This window comes from Botryllus schlosseri, chromosome 16 (assembly GCF_051294905.1).
Source record: "Botryllus schlosseri isolate E-star chromosome 16, Bs_hap1, whole genome shotgun sequence".
In the NCBI taxonomy this organism is placed as follows: domain Eukaryota; kingdom Metazoa; phylum Chordata; class Ascidiacea; order Stolidobranchia; family Styelidae; genus Botryllus; species Botryllus schlosseri.
Genome location: NC_137251.1, coordinates 15,322,616 through 15,347,013, shown reverse-complemented (window position 1 = coordinate 15,347,013; position 24,398 = coordinate 15,322,616). Strand labels below are relative to the sequence as shown.

The 24,398-nt window shown below is 39.4% G+C and overlaps 1 protein-coding gene across 2 annotated transcripts; it reads right to left on the bottom strand.

The window, feature by feature from the left end:
- Window positions 1–7,954: 7,954 nt before the first annotated feature.
- LOC145458619 (uncharacterized) lies at window positions 7,955–24,191 on the bottom strand. 2 transcript variants are annotated; one of them, XM_080337037.1, is made up of 15 exons: window positions 23,499–24,189; window positions 22,475–22,588; window positions 21,157–21,180; window positions 20,195–20,373; window positions 18,224–18,338; window positions 15,533–15,686; window positions 14,203–14,324; window positions 13,853–13,938; window positions 13,071–13,197; window positions 12,765–12,896; window positions 12,072–12,222; window positions 11,503–11,624; window positions 10,485–10,575; window positions 9,554–9,714; window positions 7,955–9,126 (listed from the first exon to the last, which is right to left on the bottom strand). In XM_080337037.1, exons 1-15 carry the CDS (start codon window positions 23,652–23,654, stop codon window positions 9,070–9,072), a joined length of 1,791 nt encoding a protein of 596 aa, XP_080193163.1. In that variant the 5' UTR covers window positions 23,655–24,189; the 3' UTR covers window positions 7,955–9,069. The 2 variants fall into 2 exon arrangements, with proteins under 2 accessions (XP_080193163.1, XP_080193164.1); XM_080337038.1 differs by lacking the exon at window positions 21,157–21,180 and having other exon boundaries at window positions 23,499–24,191.
- Between the last annotated feature and the right edge of the window lie 207 nt (window positions 24,192–24,398).

Below are 24,398 nucleotides of genomic sequence, written 5' to 3'. Positions count from 1 at the left end.
TCCCTGCCAAGAGCTGGCTATAAGTTTCGGGCCCAGTTCGTGATGAGTTATTTTCTTTTTAATCTTTTTATGAATCACAGTTCGTGCTCCATCCGCGGCCATTAACTAATTGTTTTCGGCTCTATCAGCTACCAAAATGGCACAGCTTCGTGTGCGAGTTAATCTTTCTCATCATTATAAATGAGCCATTATAACGACTTCGTGCACGAGCAGAAATGACTAAGTGTCACGATTCGGCCTCGGCTCCTTATTTGGATAAAAATATCAGTCGCCATTTTGATTTTGCGTCAAAACACAATACCTTGCAGTACCTCGCTCGCTGCAATCACCTTTTCTCCGCTCAGGGAAATACTTTACTTTTTGGTTGTAAAGTAGGTATCCTATTTAGGTTTTCTTTCACAAGCTTACTCAGCAACCCACATGTCACAACGTCTAAATACAAGAATTCTTCAATTCGGATTTCCATGCGAAGCCTAGCCAAAACTGCGAGATCTCAGTGTTTTTAGGCGTCAGAGCTATACCCTATACGACTCAAGCCCCGTTGACCCATAATTGGCTGAAGCGCCGACTTTGAGAATCACAATTAGCCCCCCTTTTTTATCAAAAGGACCCCTATCGCTCACCTATTCCTTTAGGCCGCCGGCGGGCGCTGTTGTTTCATTTTGCGCACACAAGTTCATTCGAGGTTTTTCTAAACTGGATTACGGCACATAAATTGATAACATATGTCTTAACGATTGTTCTTTTTACGTTACATTGAGGCATAGCAAGTTCATGGATCTTTTGTCTACCACTGGGTCTTTCCTTACGCTATTCTCAGGATATAACTAGGCCAAGCGCTGTTCGTAAATCAGGGTCTTTTTAGATTATTTGCACGCATCACTAACGGCGCACAAGATTCACGCCAGAGGCAATGTCGCAGTGCGAAGATCGTTTCACTTGCATTTGGTCAAAATTTGTGAAACACCCCTGCCCTTATGACGAAAAGTGTTGCCTTACAGTTGACATTTCTGGTTACTGGAGCAAGAGGTATATTCCTTTCGGTTTGTCTCGAAGGCGATTGTTGATATACAATGTTCTTTCCAATTCTCTACTAGTTGCTGACGATTACCCCTGACGAGTGTCAGACGAAAATATTCGGGTTCATTTCAATATGAATATACTATTTAATTGTATATTGAAGTTCTGTACTTCCAAGAAGCTCCTCGAAGGAATAAATAAATGCCAAATAGTTTTTTTTATAGAATTATACCGGGCGCATGAGATACGTAGTCGGGCGTGGGTTCATTATATTTCAGTTACCTTAGATCAATTGTTCGCGAAACTCCTAGTCAGGAAGTGGCAGTAGGTTCACGCGGGTTTATTATACAGCAAACATATGGCAATATCGTTATTTCATGTTGCGCAACCAACCAGCAAACCAGTGTAGCTGGCTCACATCAGACATCTACTGCCAATTTCGCAGTATGTGGCATCCATTATGAGAATTTGTACCTTGGCACCTTTGAAGTTCAGGACTGTCACTCCTAAATATGGCCACATTGCCGCGACCTCTGTCACCAGGATTACAAACCTCGACGGTTCGAAATTCGATCCGCGATGTGATTACGCCCGAAAAAGTCCGCTCAGTAAATCTACTTGAATTCAAACTACTTGAACTAATTCAGAACTCGCATGTCGATCAAGAACGTGGATAGTTATGGCGTTGTTTGTAATTGTGAATGTCACTTCCACGGCAGTTCATTTCGCGCAGTAGATCAGGAAAACGGTGCGCATATATATTTGATAACTACGTTGTCATTTATGGGCATCACCATGTCGCCGGCGCGACAGTGACTTCAATTTGGGGATAATTTGGGGATTTCGAAAAGGGCTGTGCGAGCCCCTAACTCTGAAAACGGCATTGTCTTTACCTCTCAAAGACATGTAGGCTTACAAAAGCTCACGAGAATAATTATTGTGGCCGTGATGTAAATTTACTAACAAATTTACTGTAAATTTATTAACAAATTTACTAACAAGTTGCTGTAAGAAAATATTTATCTGGCAAAAGAGCCATATACGGCTCGCGAGCCATAGGTTCCCGACCGCTAATATAGAGAGTACCGCACGGCAATTTGGCGATTATTGTATCTTCCTTGTACGGGCGAAATCAGAATACATATATTCTCGCGCGTTGTGTCAAATACAAGCGACATCATATGCCAACGATTGCCAGCATACTGCACTGATCACCGGCGTAGATAACAATCCAAATTGGGTTCAAATTTAGGATCACGTACCATTGTCGGTTTTCTTGCCATGAATTTATTGGAATACTTTCAGCAGCAATTCAAAAGGTCATGAATTCCTTGCATTCGCAACGTATCTCCAAGGCTACGCGTAGCTCTCATAGGTCGTGGCTATTTGATACATTCGCATTATGATTATCGTGTAACTCAACGCCTGAACTGTAATCGGCTTAGCAGCGAATCTTGGCCGGCTGGGAATTCAACGTCGAGTTAACTTTATGTTTTCTTTCGGCAAATAGTCACAAATTCGCGGAGTTTAAAAGGGTCCAAAAATTCAACTACAGGTCACATTTCTTCAGTAAATTAACAGTCGGCTGCACGCCTCATATTAACTTTGCTGCAACGAAAGTTTTTCGCATCTCTTTCTAATTACCATATGGCATCGATTATGAAATTTGACTCCTTATAACTTCCTGAATTTGCATCGCACGCCAACAAGCTTTAACGGATATTCATTCTATCGGGCCAGATTTAAAAATGTTGCCGCAGTTCGCTGATTGTAGCCGCGGCGTCGAGTTCATATTTCGACTCATTCAAAATGGCCGACGAATTATTCTTCGGTCAATTTATGGTTGTTTCTAGCAATTATCCTTGTTACACGTACACTACATTAATACCCTCAAGTTCAGATTACTCTACACTACAATTCTACCATTTTCTTTACGCTTGCACGTCAATTTTTGGTGGGGTTAAATTCATCTGTTCCATATAAGTTCAAATAAACTTCAATAAATTATATGCTTCGTCATAATGCACTTCTTTTACAACCATTCTCTCGAATTTCCAACAGTGTTCTTCGTGTAACAGAGGGTACTAGGTATATGTGAACCAAAATTTATATTTTCGTAATCAGTACAGCGGCAGGTTTCGATTGATACCCGTTTTATCAAATTTAATGCTCGGCAAGCCGGTCAAAAATTAACGTCAAATTGCCTTCAGCCAAATGGAAAGTGTGACGTAGACCAATTTTCCTAAGCTGTGAGATTTGCTTGTGTCCACACCATATAGGACACTATGATTTCATGCATATCGAATTAGAGGTATATTAGATTAGTAATCCAGAGTTGAAATTCCGATTATCGACTTGCCAGTTGCCACTAAGCGCTGTCATCGCCGTTGGGTAGCAATCTATAGCTATATAGAGATGTACGGATCATGGTTTTTCCGATCCGCATCCGATCCTGTTTGATAAGATAAGATGGAATCCTGATCCAATCCAGATCCAAAAATATCCTGAACAAGGCAGCGTATGCATCTGTTTGTCCCTGTCGTTGAATTTTTCTGATCACACCTCGGCAATGCATTGAAGTTTACTATTAGGGATTTTTTCGAAATATAGGTACAATGTGGAAGCCAGTTGAGTCCAAAATTCATACAAAAAACCACAAACGTCATATTCAGTCATTGGACACTAAATAATCACCGAAGTGCCCCCCATTCTACAGCCTTAGACCAATGGTTCCCAACCTTTTTCGACTCATTGCCCCCTTTTGAAGCTCCACACCGATCATCGCCCCCCAAATATTGGAAACCGAAAATGGGCATACAAACTGGGATCACCGGCGAGTTGACTAATTAAAAAAGGTCAAGCTTTTGGCTCGACCTCGAAATTTTACTTTTACAGCTAAATTCTCGTGAGTTGACTAATTAAAAGGTCATTTCTCCGACTTGACTCCAATCAGGACCGTAACAGCACGTCGTCAGGCTACCCCAAAACGTGGTCTTTGGTCCCATAGGGTGACAAACCAAACCCCAGACCACCCTCAGATAGTGGGCTTTTAGTCACTACATATCAGCTATACCCTATTTCATGTACTGTTTGGTGAGTCATCGTATCTCGCCTAATCGCGCGAAAAGTTTATATAATTCATGTTTGAATCGGTCAATATGGTCGGGAATTGCATATTGCATATATATTGCTATTTTTTTATCCTCTTTCTGCTCACGTAATCAGATTTACCGGTAGAGCCGAGTGTGGTATGTTGGAAAAGGTATAGGACCCCTAAATAATAATTGAACATCTTCGGGCGGAATCGTTACTTCGTTACATGATGCTATATTTCATATAATTCATGTTTGAATCGGTCAATATGGTCGGGAATTGCATATATATTGCTATTTTTTATCCTCTTTCTGCTCACGTAATCAGATTTACCGGTAGAGCCGAGTGTGGTATGTTGGAAAAGGTATAGGACCCCTAAATAATAATTGAACATCTTCGGGCGGAATCGTTGTAATATTGACTTCGTTACATGATGCTATTTCATATAATTCATGTTTGAATCGGTCAATATGGTCGGGAATTGCATATATATTGCTATTTTTTTTACCCTCTTTCTGCTCACGTAATCAGATTTACCGGTAGAGCCGAGTGTGGTATGTTGGAAAAGGTATAGGACCCCTAAATAATAATTGAACATCTTCGGGCGGAATCGTTGTTATATTGACTTCGTTATACATGATGCTATTTCATGACCTCATATATCTGCTATGTCAGAAGATTTGGAAATCGTCAAAACGTACCAAACTAAAAGACGCACATGATTTTAAATTGGTATTTCTTTACTGGCAAGTAATTTTCTCCTTGCGGGATGGCATTTGTCCTGTAGGGTTAAAGTCGCCAGGACAGGACCATTCGACGCCCGCCATTTAGGCGCCTATCGACAATTAAACATATAAGTATACAGCACCGTAACTGCCGCACCCCAAACCCTCCAATTGGGGGGGGGGGCCCGAGCTCGAAGGGGGCCCAAAATTATTTCGTGAATTAGCATAAATCATAGAGTATTTTTTGAAAATTTATGCAATTTTTTCAATTTTTTTCGCGCTGCGCGCGAATTCAAGTAGTTATTTGTCTTTAATATTGGGTATTGGGTATTGGGCCATTACCGCGCCACGACTTACCAAGACATACAATCAAGTTTTGTGCCATATAACATTATAACATGCGACTCCAAGAAGTGTGCCAGAACGATCGGCAGCGAGAAAAGCTTGGCCGAAAAGGTCTATGCCCTTATGCTGACCGAAGACTTCGTTGTATATACAAAATACATATAGGCTTAATTGTACATAGGCGTAAATGACTGGCGCCGAATGTTGCTGTCTTTGCAATCTGAACCTCACAAGACAAATAGGCTACCATCCCGCTGGTAAAAATTTTATGCCAGTGAAGAAATACCAATTTGAAATCGTGTGCGTCTCTTAGTTTAGAAGCTCACGTTTGGGCGATTCTATATTTTTTGTTATAGCAGACTGGAAGTCACGAAATAACATGTAACGAAGTCATATCAACGGGTCCGCCCGCCGAAGATTTTTAATTATTATTTACGGGCCCTCCCGTTTTCAAGACACTTCACTCGGCTCGACCGGTGAATCTAATTACGTGAGTAGCGAGGACAATAAATTGATAGCATAATATATATGCAATCGCCGATCTGATTGACCGATTTTATCATAAATCATCGAAAATTTTCGCGCTTCGCGCTGCCTCACAATACAGTACAGATGATTTCGTGACAAACGCGAACAACGTGATGGGGTGGGTCGTTTTACACCCTATGGGAGCCCAAGACCCACGTTTTTGGGGGCCTGACGAGGTACTGTTTCGTTCCTGCCAATGGGTATACACCCGAAGATGTTTAATTGTTATTGAGTCGTCCTACCTTTTCAAACACACCTCACTCAGCTCTACCGGCAAATCTGATTACGTGAGCAGAGAGAAGATAAAAATTGATCACAATATATATGCAATTCTTAATCATACTGACCGATTCAATCATGAATTCTAGAAATTTCCTGCGCTTCGCGCACTTAGGCGACAAAAGGTAATTCACTAAACAAACTCCCAACAAGATGCTAAATAGCGGTCAACAGGGTATCGCGGGAGGGGGGTCTGGGGGGCAAAGCCCCCCAGAAGTTCGGCCTATAACCCTATGGGGGGCCTAAGACCAAAGTTTTGGGGGGGGCGTGACGAAGTGCTGTTACGGCCCTGTAAGTATATATATATCGAAGTTTTCGGTCAGCACAAGGGCATTCATTTTCGGCCAAGGTCTTCTCGCTGCTGACGGCACATTTCTCGGAGTCGCATGTTACATGGCCTCTAACGTCATATGTCTTGGTGCGTCGCGTCGCAGTAATGGTCGACGCTGAAGTCTCCCACTTCCATAAATCATGCATATTTTTATTGAGTGACGGGTACCCCAAAATAAAGATATATTAAAATATGAATTCGCGTCCAGCGCGAATTTTTTAAAAAAAGTTGCATGAATTTCTAAAAATTACTGCATAATTTATGTTAATTCACCAAATAATTTTGGGCCCCCTTCGAGTTCGGGGCCCTACCCACAATTGAAGGGTTTGAGTGCGGCAGTTACGGTCATGACTCCAATATTGCCGTTTCAACGCGCCATCGTCCCCTATCGCCCCCTTCATTATTTTCGCCCCCCTAGACCGCCAAATCGCCCCCTGGGGGCGATATCGCCCACGTTGGGAACCACTGCCTTAGACGCCTCATGCCAGCCTGGTTTCTTCCGATACTCTTTAAACCCTCCATGCAATCGAAGTTATAATATGGCATCGTCCGCCGGGGGGCTGTCAGTAATAATGTAAAACCACTGCAAAAACTACAACATAACGTACTCCGTATCATAGCTAGAGCCCAAAGGGACCTGGTTGTCTATCCAACAAGTCGCTGCTGAAGAGATTCGGTGTCCTAAACATAGAAGATATGCGGAAACTAGAACTCGACAAGTTCAAATATCAGTTCCACTGTGGTCATTGCCCCGAATATTTCAATGACTTCTTTACCTCGGAATCAAAAGCGCACAAGTAGCCTACTCCAAGTCGCTTCGACACCTCCCTATCTTATCATTGTATCGCATTTATGTGGTGCATTGAACTGATAAAAATTGCTAATAAACCAATGCTGAAGCGTGGAACAATATTTCGCCGACTCTTTGACATATGCTGTTCCTGTTATTTGGAGTTATACGACACCTTCCACATCACTCATTTAAAAGAGAATTATTCACACACCTCAGCTCCTAATACTTACTCGTCTATTTGTCCCGCCCCAATTTTCATATTATTATTATTTATTTATTTAACACTATGCTGAATTCAATAATCCCAACTAACTGCAACTAAATTTTTAAAGAATACCTGTAACTGTTGCATACATGTTGTGATAAGACCAGTTGACCATACCCTGAGTCATATTGATCACACCCTGTCCTACACCGTTAAGTTTCTTGTTATTAGGCCATATTTCATGCGTCAATATCATTTTCTTTACGGTTGGACGAATCAATAAATAATTCTCCCTCTCTCCCACATTCAAGTCGAAACATATGCAATTTCTACCGAGTGAATACTAGTCAGCCCGAAAGATTACCGGACCTCAATCTCACATATCAACCTTGACTACCGAAAAATGCTTCATTCCTTTTTGTTCTTATATTAGCGCGATCAACAAATAAATATTACTTCTCTCTCTCTAACATTCACTCCCATTTTGGTGACTTCACCAGGTCGGATTAGTAAGAGTATAATTCATTTGACACTGCATGCATCAATTCAAATCACTAATCGTCTAAACTCAACCTCGTCTTGTGAAACTGTCCTGTTACATTCATTAATAGGTCATTCCCACAAGGTTCAATGAATCATTCTATAAAACCATGTTTATTACTCAACCTACCCATGACAATAGTCAAATACAGTAAATGCATAAACAGAAACACCAAATATGGTACACCAACACAATATTGAAGTATTAGCAAAACAAATAATCTTCATGACACTATTAAAAATTGCGAGTCACAACTACGTTATGTGACAAAATGGAGAAGGAAGGTAGAGTTTATTTCCGTCTGCTCCATCGAGTTGCTTATAGATGCTGCAGATGCGAAGGAACCGTCACACCAAATTTTCCATCCTTAGAAAGCCTAGGTCTTGAAAGCACAATATGAACCCATGACATGAAACGAATACTAAATGGTAACATTACAATCTCAAGTGACATGTATTAAAATGTGCCTATATAGTATAACTAATGACAATTAGGCTGATATAAGCATATGAATATAATATTTATCAATCAGTAAGTGCTTGCTGGTTGCATGTGGTGTAGTCTACTTATTTTAAAAAGCAAATAATACAAGGTATCAATTATTTTACTTTTTCTGTGTGATACCCAATACGTAAATACAGGATTACGAATACAGAATAAAAAAAGCTGTATAAGGATAAACTTATCAGTCACTCTGTCATTCTGTAGTTGACATGGCAGAAGAAAGTAAAGTCTATAAGAGATGAGCAATATTGAATGGGTGATAATTCAATCTCAATTTAGAACAAAAAGCAAATCATCTATACGTGACATGATAAGTAAGTGCTACGAACCCATGGTTCAATGACAAAATAATCATTAAGGTTGAAGTGGTTTACTAACAGAAAGTTTGTGAATATGACGCATAATCAGATTAGGAATGTGTGCCAATTTAGAGCTATTCCGAATTGTTATGTGTTACTTTAATTTCTGATTTTCAGTGAACTGTGACCATCCATGTTATTTAACAACTTACGGGAAAACAGTGATAGTGCAAGGAAGACATAGATGTTGTATAGCTGAATCAATACAAGTATAAAATTGACAAGAAAAATTATACAAGCACAAAGAACACTAGGTGTGTAGACTGTATAATTGTATATAGAACCAAGAATGTGGTTATGGAGTCAGCCGCATCAGATAGCATTTACAAAAGATTTCCATTTTCAATCATCCTTCTTGTGGTATTTCAATGGCACTGACAGCTTGCTCTTTTTTCATCATTTCCTGCAAATAGAGGATTAGATGAGGACATTTCAACGTGAAAATACATCTGAGACCATCGACACTATACACAAGACTGGATGGTGTAATGGTGAAGCGTCATGTTTCTCTAGATTGGTAGGTCGTGGGTAAAGTCCCCAGCCGGCTCAGATCGAAGACCTGATCGGTAAAACAGGTATTTGTGGCTTCCCCGTTTGGCACTCAGCATTATTGGGATAGCATGGAGGGTTGGTTTAAGACTTAAAAAGCGTTTAAAGGCTATTTCTGCATCTTCGTTGTCTAACGACATATGCACTCATGGTATGAATCGAGTGAATGTATATCAGGAGTCGGTGTATGTGCCGCACCTCAAAATTCTACATCATGGCTTAGTGGAACACTTATTTGAATTATCAAACAACTTGACTTTCTACGATTCAAAAAGACTTACATCAAGCTCTTGCTCCTGGGCCATCATTCTTCTCTTTCTCGAACGCCTGGCTTGCAGTTTCATTTGGAAATCAGCATGTTGTCGGGCGCGATTGGCTTCCATTTCGCTTTCATAATCTCCCCGTTGCTTGTCGTACTTGGCCATGACTACTTCGAGGTCGCCTAAGAATGATGCAACACATTTTGGTGTTACATCATGAAACTAGAAAATGGAGGTGACGTGATTTTGGGATGGTGACAGCTTTGTCGCTATTATGAGTAGACCAGGGTTGTAACCAAGTCACAAGGTTCCGAGTCACAAGTCAAGCTTACTTATATAAGATTGATTTGAGTCAAGTCGAGTCATTTTCAATTACATACCGAGTGAAATCCGAGTCCGAGTCAATGAGTAGAGTAGAGGGTCGAGTCTGAGTCATAGTGCTGTGACTCGAGTCCAAATCATTGTGTTCATTGTTCAGTTCTGAGTTAGATCCGCTTTTAACACACTTTTTCAATTCTACTTGAGTAATATAGAATGGCTGGCATTCATAATATCATAATTTTCCTCAGTCCTAACAGTTCCTGGCCCTCTTTTCCAAGTATCAGGACTGATAGAATAAGTACCAATAATGTGGTGACTTTACTATTCTTTGAAGTTTCAATGAAATGTCTGTTTTGGTCGTCCTAGTCTCGAGTCAAATGACAGGGTTCGAGTCAATGCAGAAATTGTCCCGAGTCAATTCGTTTAACGCATTTGAAAAAATCACACCAGTCAAGTCGAGTCATCAAAAAATCTTGACTCGACTCCTTACAGACCTGGTGTAGACTGTGCATTATATCTCTGAATGAATTTGTACAATGTAGTTTCCATCATTTCCAAGTATCTTGTCAGCAACTGAAGTTGAATGCTAGAAACGCTCTACGCATGCTGCACACAGATAAAACTAACTTACCAAACAATTCGTCTGATTTCGGTGCCGGGGCTAGCTCGTCCAAGGGCAGAGGAACCGGCTTTGCGCTCACGTCATCAGCTGTAGCTTCGCCCTAAAGAAATTCAATACGCTTTACTTGGCAGAACGAATTCAGATTAAATCTAATTAGTGAGATTATGGTATGACTTACGCAAATTTAACTAGGAAGTCAAAATATTCAATGCATTGTATTGCAATTAGAGTCCGACTGATACATAAAACGCCGATATGTATCCGTAGAAATTCCGAAATCGGCCATTTTGAGCTGGACACAAGGAGTAACCAAATCTGAATTGAGTATTAATTCTAATGATTCGAGTCAAATACTAAAATTATGTGCCCCTTGTCACTAAGAGTCTATTTATCAACGAAAATTATAGATTAGATAGTATTATGCACTGTGGAAACCTATCGTATCGCAACATACGAAACATGCAGTACAAAGCTACACAGACACACGCTGCTGGAAATGACATTTCTGTGTAGTCCTGATCAACTCACAGCGTTGCCACAAAGTGCATTGATATAGGCATGATAAAACACCAATTTATCTTCAATGTGATGTAGAACTGGCATTATATTCTTTGTGGTCGTATACAAGGTATATATTTGAATTTTATAAATCGTTTATACTGTTATGACATCATCATGATTGATACTCGATTTTGTCCAGCCCTTGTTACAATACTGAAGCATTTTAGAGAATATGTCATTCAATAATGCGAAGCACCAGTCGATAGTCGCTCAGATTATATTTTTATCCGATCAAGACACACAGAATATACTCCAGCTCTTCCTTTTCATTTTGTTTTTTTTTAGTTCTACATCGTTTTCTGTCGTCGTTAGAACAGTGACATAGGGGAAGAGGAGCTGAGATTAACCTCCTACGACGGGGCTTGAACCCGAGCCGCCAGCGTAGGTGTCGTCGAATCTCACCACTACGCTATCTCCTCCAACGTGTTATATATGCTTTTATTTGATATATGTTTGAATAGCGCACCTCTCCTTCGGCAGCTTCCTTTTCGGCGTCCTTGATCTGTTGGTCGAGTGCCTGATCCACTTCTACTTTTTCTGCTTCCGCTGTCGGGGCTTCCTCTTCATCATCGGTTTCTACGCCGGAGTCTAATAAAAGAGATGAGATTTTGATGAGACACTTGGAGGCAAGGAACTTCAATAGACAATTCAATGGTATATTCCTAGTGAAATAAACCCACATATTTTTGGCTGACAATCAGCAACTAGTGGAGAATTGTTCTTTTAGATTTAATAATTTGTTTGAGTACTGAAATTATACGCTCCCGTTTCACTAACAATATATATTATCCACGAAAATTAAAGTTTTGATACATTTTTCTATTGTTACACTGAAACATTGGTCGAATCACAGCATCCAAAACATGCAGGCATTTCTGTGAATCACATTTGCACTTTGCAAATCATTCATTCCTATATGTAATCCCATTAAGAGATAATCGGATCGAAGCCACATGCTCGGTTCGAACCAAATCACACAGGTACTCTATTTTACCAGCTATTTAATTTTCAGTAACACGAGAGTGCTAGCCATACCTTGTTCCACATCGAACGCGACTTTTTGTCCGGTTTCTTCCTCAAGTTTCTCCCTCATGAGTCGAGTTCGTTCCGCTCTCAGTTTTGCCGATAACTCGCCGCATTCCTTGCGATACCCTTCTAAATCTTTCAATACTGAGGTGCTCATAACCTGTTGAAAATGTTTAAAAACCTTGATATATGCAGACATAATTGGTGGTATAGTTGGGCAGTGGTTGCAGTTCTAAGCGGTGTGAATATGCTTGAACACCAGGCCACTAACAGCAATTGCTAATATTCTATATGGCAGTTACTCTGATCAACTTCACTTTGAATTTGCGACTCGGTAAGTGTAGTGTTTTTGATGTTCTGTCAAAAGTTACCATGGTAAATCACGTATTTTAAGTAAATATTAAATCTTGTTTGTCTGCTTTTAGCAATTTAAAAGTTTGCTTTTATCACGTGGAAAACCGGCATAGAGGGGAATGGGAAAGTTTCTCTTGTTAAACCAAAAACTTTAGGATTTCTAAAGAGTGACGACATTTTGGTTAGTTATCAATAATATCCAATACTCGTCCGATTATATTTTCATCTGTTACATCACAATATATCCAAATTGCCACAATACAATTAAAATATATAGTCCAAACCCATGACAGATTTTTTTACTGATTGTATCAATGCACATAATGCACGTAATAGCTGAACACCCACCTGTTGTATCCATTGCGACAGAACAAAACACCTGTCTCGCGTGGTCCTGTAGACGTTTCCGGCATGTGCATGCCGCTCTCTGGTTTGAACATCGATGAAAATGTACGAAATCGCTTTGTTGAGAGTCGCGATCTAATATTTCAAATGAAGACGTTTACTTTTGAGCCTTCAAAGCTTTGTCGTTTCATGCATTCAGTAATTAAAAAACTATCTTTTATGTGGTTTTAAAATTATTGTAAATTGCTACGGCGTCACTCCTCACTATTTGATGACCTCGGGTCAGTAGATGCTGACTCAGATAGTTACCTCACTCTTGTCGCAATACGGAAAGTTGACATGGTTGAGAATCCTGTGCGCCGATGAGAGATTTTGCGATGCTGCTGTAAAATAGGACCGTGCTTGTGCGGCAACTTGCAGGCAGAGCATTTTATTCCTGGCGAAACAAAAGATGGAAGCCGCATTGATATAATGATATAATTGATATAATGAACGAACTACAATCATAAACCTAACTAAGAAGTATGAATTAACTTTTTTAAATTTTGGATTGATATTCTTGTTGGTGCTTCCGTGATTTTGGTTATATTATATATCAATCTACTATATCATTGGGTATGTGAAACTTCCTTCTGTGGTGTTGTTAATATCCCAGTTGGTACGTTAGACGGACTTGTTTCTAAAGTCAGACTTGTGTGAACTGCTGTATGAACTTGAGATCATAAAAATTTCAAAACAATTGAATCAGAACGACCTTAGCATGATTGGATAGGACACCTGACACCAATCGAATTAATCGATATGCTTAGCAGTAAGTGAATATTAGAGTGCCAAATCTTGATACTTTGTCGAGTCACATATGGGCATTGTGATTTGGCAAAACTCAGACCAATTCGCCTAGTACTAAGCTCTGATGCAGGAAGTGTTGGCAAGTATTATTTTACTCATGCAATTATGACCAGGTGCGCGGATCTGCATTAAGGGACATCGATTGTCAATGTATTCATAAAACGGGTTTCAATACTAGTTACGGTAACTCATAAAGATACACTGGAATCAGAATTGGATAATCAAATCTAGTGCATACTTACTGGTAACTATGATAAGAGATTCGTTGTATGCTCTGCCATCTATCGTATGCATAATTCAACTGACTTGACGCTTGTTTCACCAGTAGCTGCAAATTTCAAGTTACATATCATAAAACAGTAGTCAACTTGTTCAGTAAAATATGGCCAAGAATGAGAGGAAGGATTGGTGGAAACAACTCACGGGCTGGTATAATGATACTGATAATGTTGACACCGGATATATGTTATTAGTGTGTTATCAACACCAAAGTCAAATATTAAATGCCAATCATTTGTCAACACATATATTCAATAATATCAAAGAATTCATGACAGCATTCTGAGGAAGCATTACAAAAGATTATTCTCACATCGGCATTTCTCCATCTCTGATAAACAAGTTCCACCCTTTGCTTCCTCTCCAGTTTCTGGTCGAGTTCACTTTCAAGTTGGTCCTCCAAATCGCTACCGTATGACCCGCCAAATATGGAACCTGAAAGCAATAAGGGTTTAACAGCGGGGTTACCATATTTTGGGACACGGAAAAAACCACAAAATTTAGATTACCGAACTAGAAAACTGCTGATTCTAGAATTTCTATGGGAAATGTTGTTGTGTAGACTAAAGAAAAGGTAACTTTTCTGACTCGACTTCCAACTGACCCACTTTATACGGTCATCACAGATTTCACGTCATTTATGGAGTTTTTTTATTGTGCCTCTTCAATAGCCTGGCTGTCAAAGCTATAAGGCAGGACGAATTACAAAAAAGGAGGACATATATGGTATAGTAGCCTACATCAGTTATAGCATATTTCTGCAACAGCAGATTACATCTACCGGTACTCTGGATCCAGACTGGGAAACCTAGATAATTCTAGTTGTCTCATTAGGGTGATTAGATTGGAATGCAAGCAATCTAATTCTAATTAAATTAGTGAAATGCTAAATTTCAATTTCTGCTTTTACTGAAAATGCTACACAACTGTATAGTGTAAAACGAGCCAAGCTTGCTGAACAGACATTCGCCATTCTTATGTTTATGAGAATCGACTCTGACATAATATGAACTGATTTAATTTTCAAGTTTTCGCGAACTCAGTTGTGTAGGTATAATTCTAATTCTAGTTTAATTTAAATCAGAGTAAAAGTACCGTATAGCTATAATTTCATTTCTAACCTAATTTGGAAAAACTGATAATTTTCTAGTTGCCTAACTATGCCCGGATCATGTTTCAGACTTCAAAAGTTCGAGAGGAAAATATTTCTGAATCAGGTTTTAAGGTTTCGAATTTGCAGACGTTGCCAGAAACGGAGTACTTCTTTATCAGATTACACAAGTAGGTTTTGCCTGTTTGCACTAGTTACTCAAGTGGTTATGATATTAAACACAGCTTCCGCTTGCACTTACAGTTTTAAGTTTCTTAGGCAAAGTGGGCTTAGAATTCCTACTTTTTCATTATTGACTTGAGCCATGGTGTAAGTTGAGTCAGAATATAACCAATATCCCCTGAGAGCTTAACTTGACTTGAGTCCTATTTTCACACGGTTCAGTTTGGCACTTTTATAATTTCAAATGACTGAAATCCAGCTACTCGTTCCTAATAAAGGGGCTTAACTGACGCAGTATACATTGCAATATTTCTACCAGACAATCCCACGGCAATCATATCAATGAATCACGATGAATATCGATACAGACCTAAAATGTCATCCTGTTCCTTGTAATGCATATGCAACTCTTGATTATCACGTTTCAAGGTAGTAATCTCCAACTCAACGACTGATTGCCGTGACTGCAGTGCCATAATACGCTTGTAACTATCTTCCATCTCTGTCTTGGCTTGAATATATTCCTGAAATCATGGATACATCTAGAAATTCTCAATCACTGTCAGTGCTGACCAAGGTTAATGGAGTTATCAGTTTGTATTTCGTTGATAACGTCAGGACTAGGGTTAGTTCGGATATCAATAATTTTCTCTATCCGGATAACGGATATATCCGTATATTTGGAATTTAGGTAACCGGTTAACCGGATAGTGAATCTGAAGTGAGATAATCGATTCCACGAGTTCTGCATGAAAAATGGATCGCAAAATCATTACACAGTGTAATTGCAGCTCCCTCCTTATAAAGCACACCGCATCAATAGTGTCATACCGTAGCCGGGACCGGAGTTTTGTAACAAAGAGTCCACACGTGTTAAATGTTTTTTCTGCTTCCACAAAATGGGCTGAATTATAGTAGTCTAAGCAAGGCCGAATATAGTAAGCAGCGCTTCCTTTTTGCCCATTCTTCTGTTTAGGTGTCCAGTACGGGAAGGACGAGTAGCTGATACCGGAATTGAGGCCGACATGATAGCTCGCTCTAATTCCTCCATGAGAAATTCACATGATCAGGGCCGTAGCCAGCCGAAAAATAAAGGGCTGTTTGAATTAAACGAGGTGGTTTCGATTTTTTTCGAATTTAGTATCAGCGGAAATCAATTACGCTTGCACGCACGAACATGTTTCCGGAATGCGAACATTCGATGTCATTCAGTTTCGCAATGTCCCTCATTAATCACAATCGCTGATCATAATAATCTCAGCGGCATATTGTCTTCAAGCCACCAAGAGATAGGAGCCAACGCATGCCAGGCCCGAGACTATGGTTACGCCAACGATGATATCGTTCGTGCCATGCCTATTGCAGATGCGATTGCGCAGGCCAGCGATAATATCGTGAGCACCAAGCCAATGCAGATGCGATTATGTAGGCCAGTGATGGTGTAATGTCCGCAGAGCCCATCGCAGATGTGATTCTGCCAGCGGAACTATAGGCTTGTAGAAGACTCCAGGCCAGCAACGATAGCCGAGTTCGCGGCAATCAATGACCTAATTTGGCGATCTTCTCAGCGGGAGATTGCGTCGCCTTACACAGTGCATTGACGTATCCCGCCAATTGCCGACAGGCTTCTCGCTAATTGGCCGCGCGAAACACTGATAATACAACTTGTTGAAGCTTCCTAAAAGTTTAAAACACATTATTAACGATACTATTTTATCCGGTTAACCGGCAGATTTATATCCGAATATCGGATAATAAAAACACCTGCGGTTAACCGTTATCCGGATAATCAAACCCTAGTCAGGACCAATTCACCACTTTGCTATGCAAGCTAGGAGTATAATTCATTACAGACTTGCGTAAACTAGCAGTCTAGTTCATTGACGTTCAACGAACGACTGTTTTCTTGTAGTTACAGTTGTACAGTAGTTATCGTTGCGCAACATAAAAATAATTCAGTTGTAGACCAACGACTAAAAAATACGTTTCGTCGTTTGGTGTGAATCACGATACCGATGTTCCGTTTACTGATGTTCTTGCAGGCATTGCGAGCTCAGGGTCATCACCACTAACCGTGGTGTAGCCGGGAAATACATATTAGGGGTGGAAGCCCCTCCCATTTCACACTCGAAACCCTGTACATTTGAAATGACCATTCCATCTCCAATGTTTCTTAGCTAATTTGTCATTCAGTAATTCGTATTATCACTTATTAGTTAGTTGTATTTTATTCAATTGTCGTTAGTTCTAGTTCTAGTTGCAAGTTGTGAAAATTGAGTAGTTTTAGTTCAGGGATCGCCAACACGCGATCAGCGGGGTTATATTTTGCAGTCCAAGATCTGAATTGAGATTTTGGAGGAACACTGAGAAAGGCATTTTGAAATGCTGAAATTGATTTTAGTCAAAATATTTTTGTTTTTCAAAATATGATATCGTCCTGTGCCCGACATCACTATTCTTCACTAGCTGAACCGGTTTCCGCTATAGCAACAGCATTCTATCGAGGGAAAATCAGCTAATATGACTGGGCAAAGGCATAGTGGCACGCAATGACTCAGACACTGTCAAGACCGAGACGCTAAGAAAACGTCTTACGGATTCCGGGCAAAAGATCAAGCTTTACGAGGAGATAGTCTTTCAGCCAGTACCGTGTCTCGCTAGCCCCAATATCGATTCTTTATTTGCTGAAAACCGTTGTCAGGTATTGTGCGCTGCTCATAGTTCAAATTAGAACTGAAGTAATATTCATGATATTTTTGTTGTAATTGTATTTCTTTAATAAAATATTACTAATTTTGTGGTAACTATGGCTGTCGCCCATGTTAAAGAGCACGGCGTTTTACTGAAGAAAATTTTTGAGAAACTTGGTTTTGAAACTGTGTGGCCTATTTTGTCTTGACATTGCATTCTTACGACCCGTGGCCTGGACAAAATTTGAAAAGTGGCTCGCGACTCTTGTTGTAGTTCTATTTGCACATTTTAAAAATCCAGTAGCTCGTGCATGTCTGATTCATTAACCTCAAACGGCATAAAGAAACTTCCATAATATTGCTCAAATCACCTCTTGCTCCTTCGACATGGCCGAGTCAAACTGTACTTGAGACTCAAAATATTTGAAGACATTTGTGCCGGCAGCCAGACTCTGCAAATTCTTAACATCTTGCAGTTCCTTGGAGCTGAAACATCAACATAGTCATGATTTTAATTGTTTATTTCAAGCGATTACAAACCAGAATTTGCTTAAGAAGACAAAAACACTTTAGATTACATAACCCCCCTGCTAAAAATATCTGTATGGTCTTGTGATTGCAGTTTCCAAAGCAAAGCGTGATTCAGCTCTTTAAGTAAATAATAGATTTCCACCTAACAATAGAATACAAATATGTGCAACGGCGGAAGAACGTATTATCAAAAGTCAATGTGGGTGAGACACAAGGCAATTCACAATAGCATTCTCCTTTATCAAACAATGCCAAACTACTCACACAACAGAATTGTTTTAAAGACACGAGTGCCGTGTGTACGTACACAGAAGAAGATAATTAAAGAGGTGATAAAGACACATGATGGTTCAAGAATAAGATCAGTTCCGTTCTGTTCAGTTCTTGGGTGTCTGATCTCAAAGACTACTTCAAGTCATTTCGACACTTTCCTATCTTTTTGGTGAATCGCAGTCTTGTGGTGATTCATTACTTGAAACTTGAAATCAATATATTAGTTACGATCCATGAGATGGACCAGTGGTTCCCATCCGCAGAGCCATTTGATATACTCAAGCGTACTGCGGTATAATAAGGTACTTCATAACTAAACAAAATCCCTTCACTTTCTTTAGCTCGAAACCACGCGATGCAGATCTTATTGATTTCAAACCCAGTCACAATACGGCTCATTATTGATGAGGAATTCACTACAAGAGCCACCGTTTTAGGACATAAAATTTGCCTAGAGCCAATGAACTCAACTGAGATGAAATGTCGTGACACTATTGACAGCACCCTGTTTTGCAGTGATGTAAAACAACATCGAAGGAGTTCTGATGCCCTGTGTAGAGTGGTATTTACACATCCGGATGAAGGGTATTATTGCCACAATATCGACTCCAGTTATAGCTTATAAGTGCCCAAATTTTACAAGGAAATTTGAATAAATACCATGTCTGACGTGCGTCATACTTTACAACTTGTTCAGCGTTATTTCATACCTTTCTTCGAAATACTGGAACCTCATAAAGTTTAGCCAATGTCACCATGCTGAGAACTATTTAATCCCTTTCGTGGGATGCCGCAAGGTCAAAAAGGTTGGGAACCATTGTATCAGCCTAAGACACTAGTATTGCCTACAGCCAAGACAGCCTAGTGACTGAGTCCAGCAATTGTGTGGGTTAAAGCACTTGCTATCTATCAAGGCTCCTATAGAGCAGTGGTTCTCATCCTTTTTCTTACTGCGTACGTCTTCAAGGTTATATGATTTTATTTAGTACCAACAAATTGACGAAAAACTCAACCTTACGCCAGATGCATATAGGCCCACGAGCTAATCCACCCATGATTATTATTATTGATAACACACACTAAAAAGGCAAAGTTTAATGTGACGGTTGCAATTGTTTCTTCGTCACAAGCTGACCTATGCGGGGTAAAACTGATTCGAATGATGAAGAATGTATTTACCTGTGCATTCGATCAGGACATTTCTTACATTGGAAGAAATTATATTAGCACTTCGTGAAAACTGTAATTTTACCTGAATTGAAATGCATTTTCTGTGTCCTATCTGAAAAGACTTAGGTACCCTGAGTTGATAAGCACTGCTATGAAGTCTTCGTGACATCCGTTTGTTAATAAATCATAATCATTCCAAAATATCACAAGATGTCTATGAAATTACTTGGAATTTAAATAGGACATGTTCACCGTGCAGTGAGTGACAAAATGGAATAATAACCATAGTAAATGGGCGGATATAATGTGGATGAAATGCAAGAGACAAAAATCAGTAAAATCAAATTAAATACTTTGCTTGCACTTACGTTTTTTGACTCAAATGACGGTATTCTTCATTGAGAGTCTGAGCCTGTTTTTTGAGGTCTGTGCTTATACGAACTTTTTCTTCCAGTTTCAGAGCTATGTTCTTCCTTTCTAGTTTGTTTATTACAATGGATAGCGCGTTGTAACGGAGCAGCACGTCCTTTGTGATCACTGTACGTTGCTGCAAAATCGAGACTATATTATTCGGAAACACAGATTGTAAATAACAAGAAATCGGAATCTTCAAGACATCAAATTATATATAACATCCAAATAATCTTGGTTCCTAAAAGTAGGCTATTGACATAACACCAAACAAACCACTAAGGAAACAAAAAATATTGAGGGCTACAACAGACATCATGCAGTACCTATAGAATGATACTTGACAATCAAGTGTCCTATAGTAATATGGATTAGCTGATTAGTAAAATAAACAATCAAGGACATGACAACAGATGCTATAACTAAATATTATAATAGTTTATATGTACGCTGATGATGAAGCAACCACATAGACACAGGATAAACCAATAGTCGGCCTTCTATAAAATCTCATTTAAAAAAATTACAATAGTGAAACAAAACAGTCCATGTAAACAGGCAGACATACTAATAAAATTAACATAAATTCATTGCTCAAATCTCTCTAATGACTCTGTAAAACTAGGTTTACGGCATTCATTACTTTATACATGAAACATTGATGTAACTAAGCATCCACAGACACGAGGAACGCTATAAACACAGATCTCTAGAAATCTTATACATTCACAATGCTACAGATACCATCTAACAACTATTTTTCAGAGCACACCCTGTTTTTTGAATGGTTGCTCAACGCTGATAGCTACTAATTATCACTCATTAAAGATGAGACCACATTTCAAATTAGTATGTTTGTTACGCTAACGCACAGATGCAGATGAAGCTACACCACTCAAATATGAAGATTGATAAAAACCTTTTGTTCTGCAAGCCTCGCTCGCTAAAAAAATGAATGAAGTCATTAAAGGTGAGTATGAAGTAAATAACAAGATTTGCATTCTGGGAATAGCTTCGTAGACGTCATTAGGATCATAACATTGCAGCTTTGTGATGATACGTGTGTTACAGATAGCATACATAACAAAATCATACCTCTAGACCAGCGGTCGGGAACCTATGGCTCTTTTGGGTATAAGATATGGCTCTCAGACATATTTTCAATTTTGTACTTTATTTTATCGATAATGCAGCGACTTGTTAGTAAATTTTCGTTACGGACAGAATAATTGCTCTCATGGCAGCATAAACATGTATTTGAGAGGTCAAGACAGTGGCGTATCCAGGATTAAGGGCTCGGACCCCTTCACAAAATCCTCAAATTTAAGTTGCTGTCGCGCCAGCGACCAATATCTCTTGCAAATTCGATATACTCGACATCTCGCGTTGCGTAATCTTGGATTGCACAATACGTTGATTGATGAAAGAGAATAGCAGACATGGATACGCCTGTATGACAATCTAGTCTTCCTGATCTACGCCGAGAAATGAGCCGCTATGGAGCTGACATTCCAATTATAAATTGGAATCACAAACAACGCTTAGCTATCCACGTTCTTGATTGTTAAGTAGCTTTTTAGTAGCCTACTGCTGTTAAAATGTAGGCGTGTAGTGCAACATCTATCTTACCGACGAATACTTCAAGAATTGAGAAGTCGATCAACATTTAGATTTTCGGAATCGGTGCTATAGGTTTATTAGATTAATATCAGTTATCATACATTCTGAGCTATTTACGATGAATTGCTCTGTCACAGGATGATTAGTAGCCTTCGAGTTTTTACAGATAAAATATGTCGCTCAACACGAATCCCATATAGTGAGTTCCGATTAGTACTACCATGACGTCACTAATTTTCAATCATGACGTAACATTTGCTTGACATGTATGGCTCTTTTTGAGTTAAGATGGAAAATATATGGCCAACATGGCTCTTCGGACGAAAAAGGTTCCCGACCACTGCTCTAGACTCATAAGGAGTTGAGTGTGTACTAATATGAACTTTAGCCAAGTAATTTCATTGGGTCATTTCGTGCTATCAATCAACACGCATATACATCGTCATCAGATAAAGAGTTTTAGTCGGTAGTTAGGCTGCTTCTTATTTGTCAATAAGATGAAAGTATTTGCAAAGTATGACTCGAGTCTTCTCATTTGCGGTTGTTATATGTACACATTGGGGTGGCTATGTCAATAGGCTCATTTTTTTCATTCCAACAAATAGTTTATAATTTACTTCTTTCATTTCTAATCTTTGTTTCTGCAAGTCCAAGCTTGAACCCGAATCCGAGGAGCTCGACGAACTTGAGGAGTCTTTTCTAGTTTTGTGCTTTGGAGCATCGGGAAGATTCTGTAAATAAATCCGTTGATAATATCGGTGGTGAAAACGCTACCTGTTGTTTTGATTTGTGCTTTAAGATCCAGAATTTTGGTGACAAAACAGACATATGCTGCAACTACTAGGATGACGAAGCCCATTGCTTCAGCACATTGACAATGTCAATTTGAGTATAGAGCAGTGGTTCCCAATCTGCTCTGGTGATCAAACCTCAGAGCCGCATGAAAATACTCAAGTAGTTATAACAAACATTTTGAAGCATGCATATAGACTTCTATTGGTTTTTATCAAAGATATTTCAACAATGACACAGGTTGGCGTGTACTATTAGATGAAACAAACTGCAAATGCATAGGCTTTCATTACTGCAAAGTAAGATGTATGTTGATATGTGATAGCTATTCACACATGCATATGCCAAGTTTGCGGGGGTAATTTACTCGGAGTAATATTGGAGTTATTGCGATTTATACTTGGCTTTTAGCCATAATTTTGATGTTAGTAAAATTGTATGGGCATGTGCTCTTCACAGAATCAATCTATAAAAGTCCATCACCGATACAATCTGAGATTGTGTTTTATTACGGGTTTGTTCATGCGTTTCACGTTAGTCTGCATGAATTTTCTTCCTGGATTTCTGATGTAATCTTGACCAGCTTAGACATTATTTTAGCATTGATATACAGAAATTGACGACTTAAGAAAAACAATCAACAACAAAAACAATAACAACTATCCATTATATTATGTGTGGGATTATCAATAGTCAATGACAGCCACAGTTGGAAATCACTGGTATATAGAACATCAAAAAGTGTCAAAATGTAAACAAGAGTGTGCAGGACTCATCTTTTTGTCAAAGTAGCAAAGCAGGAGATTTCACTAATTATTATAGAACATGTATTAAAATGCTAGTTCTTACCGTTACATGTACGGTGACATTGGCGCGATTGTGACTTTGGGTGTGTGTATATGTTTCTAACGTGGCTGAACGAGCAACGGGATATTGATTCGTGGATGTTGGTTGGATGACAGCTTTTTGCTGAGTAGACGTACTAGTGCTCGCGGCGCAACCCATGATGAGATTTGAAAGAACTACTAGCTGTAAGAAAGTGAAAAGATTATGCCAAACTGAATCTCATGGAAGCATATTTGAAATGCAGCGTGACAATATCGATCTGCCTATGGTAGTCCCAGCGTTCTCAATGTTAATCGAAATGTTAACACTATTCAAGCACTGTTACGATTGAAGCATAGCAGAATAGGATACAAAGTGCACACAGTAGTTTTACATGCATCCACGAAGAACAACTACCGTATGATCAGGACGGAATACAAGAAAACCCATTGCTCTATCAAGTATGCCGGACCAAAATTGTGGAACAGCATCTTGCCATCTCGTTGTCGAGCATGTCCGCATTCAAGTCGAAATACAAGAAATTTGTTCTAAATGAATACTAGTCAGACTACAGGATTACCGAACCACGACCTAACATATCGATCTCGCCTTCCGCAGCATGCCCCCTCTGCTCCTAAGTTCTGTCGCAATATTGTCGATACGAATTGCCCATAGATATGACAGAATACTTGATCTGTCTTTCTACTCTTCCGCACTTTGCGTAAACGTAATATCCTTGGCTGCCTCGCAGATTGTTTACAAAATTTTACAAAACGTGACCATGGTGTTTATATAGCTGACCAAGTAACTATGGCAATCTGCCTCTAGTGGTCAACATAGCTGGACTAGATCAATGATAGGACTCGATGCTCGTTGCAACTAAGGAAATACTTAAGCGATTGGCGCCATTGGGAGTTTGAATCA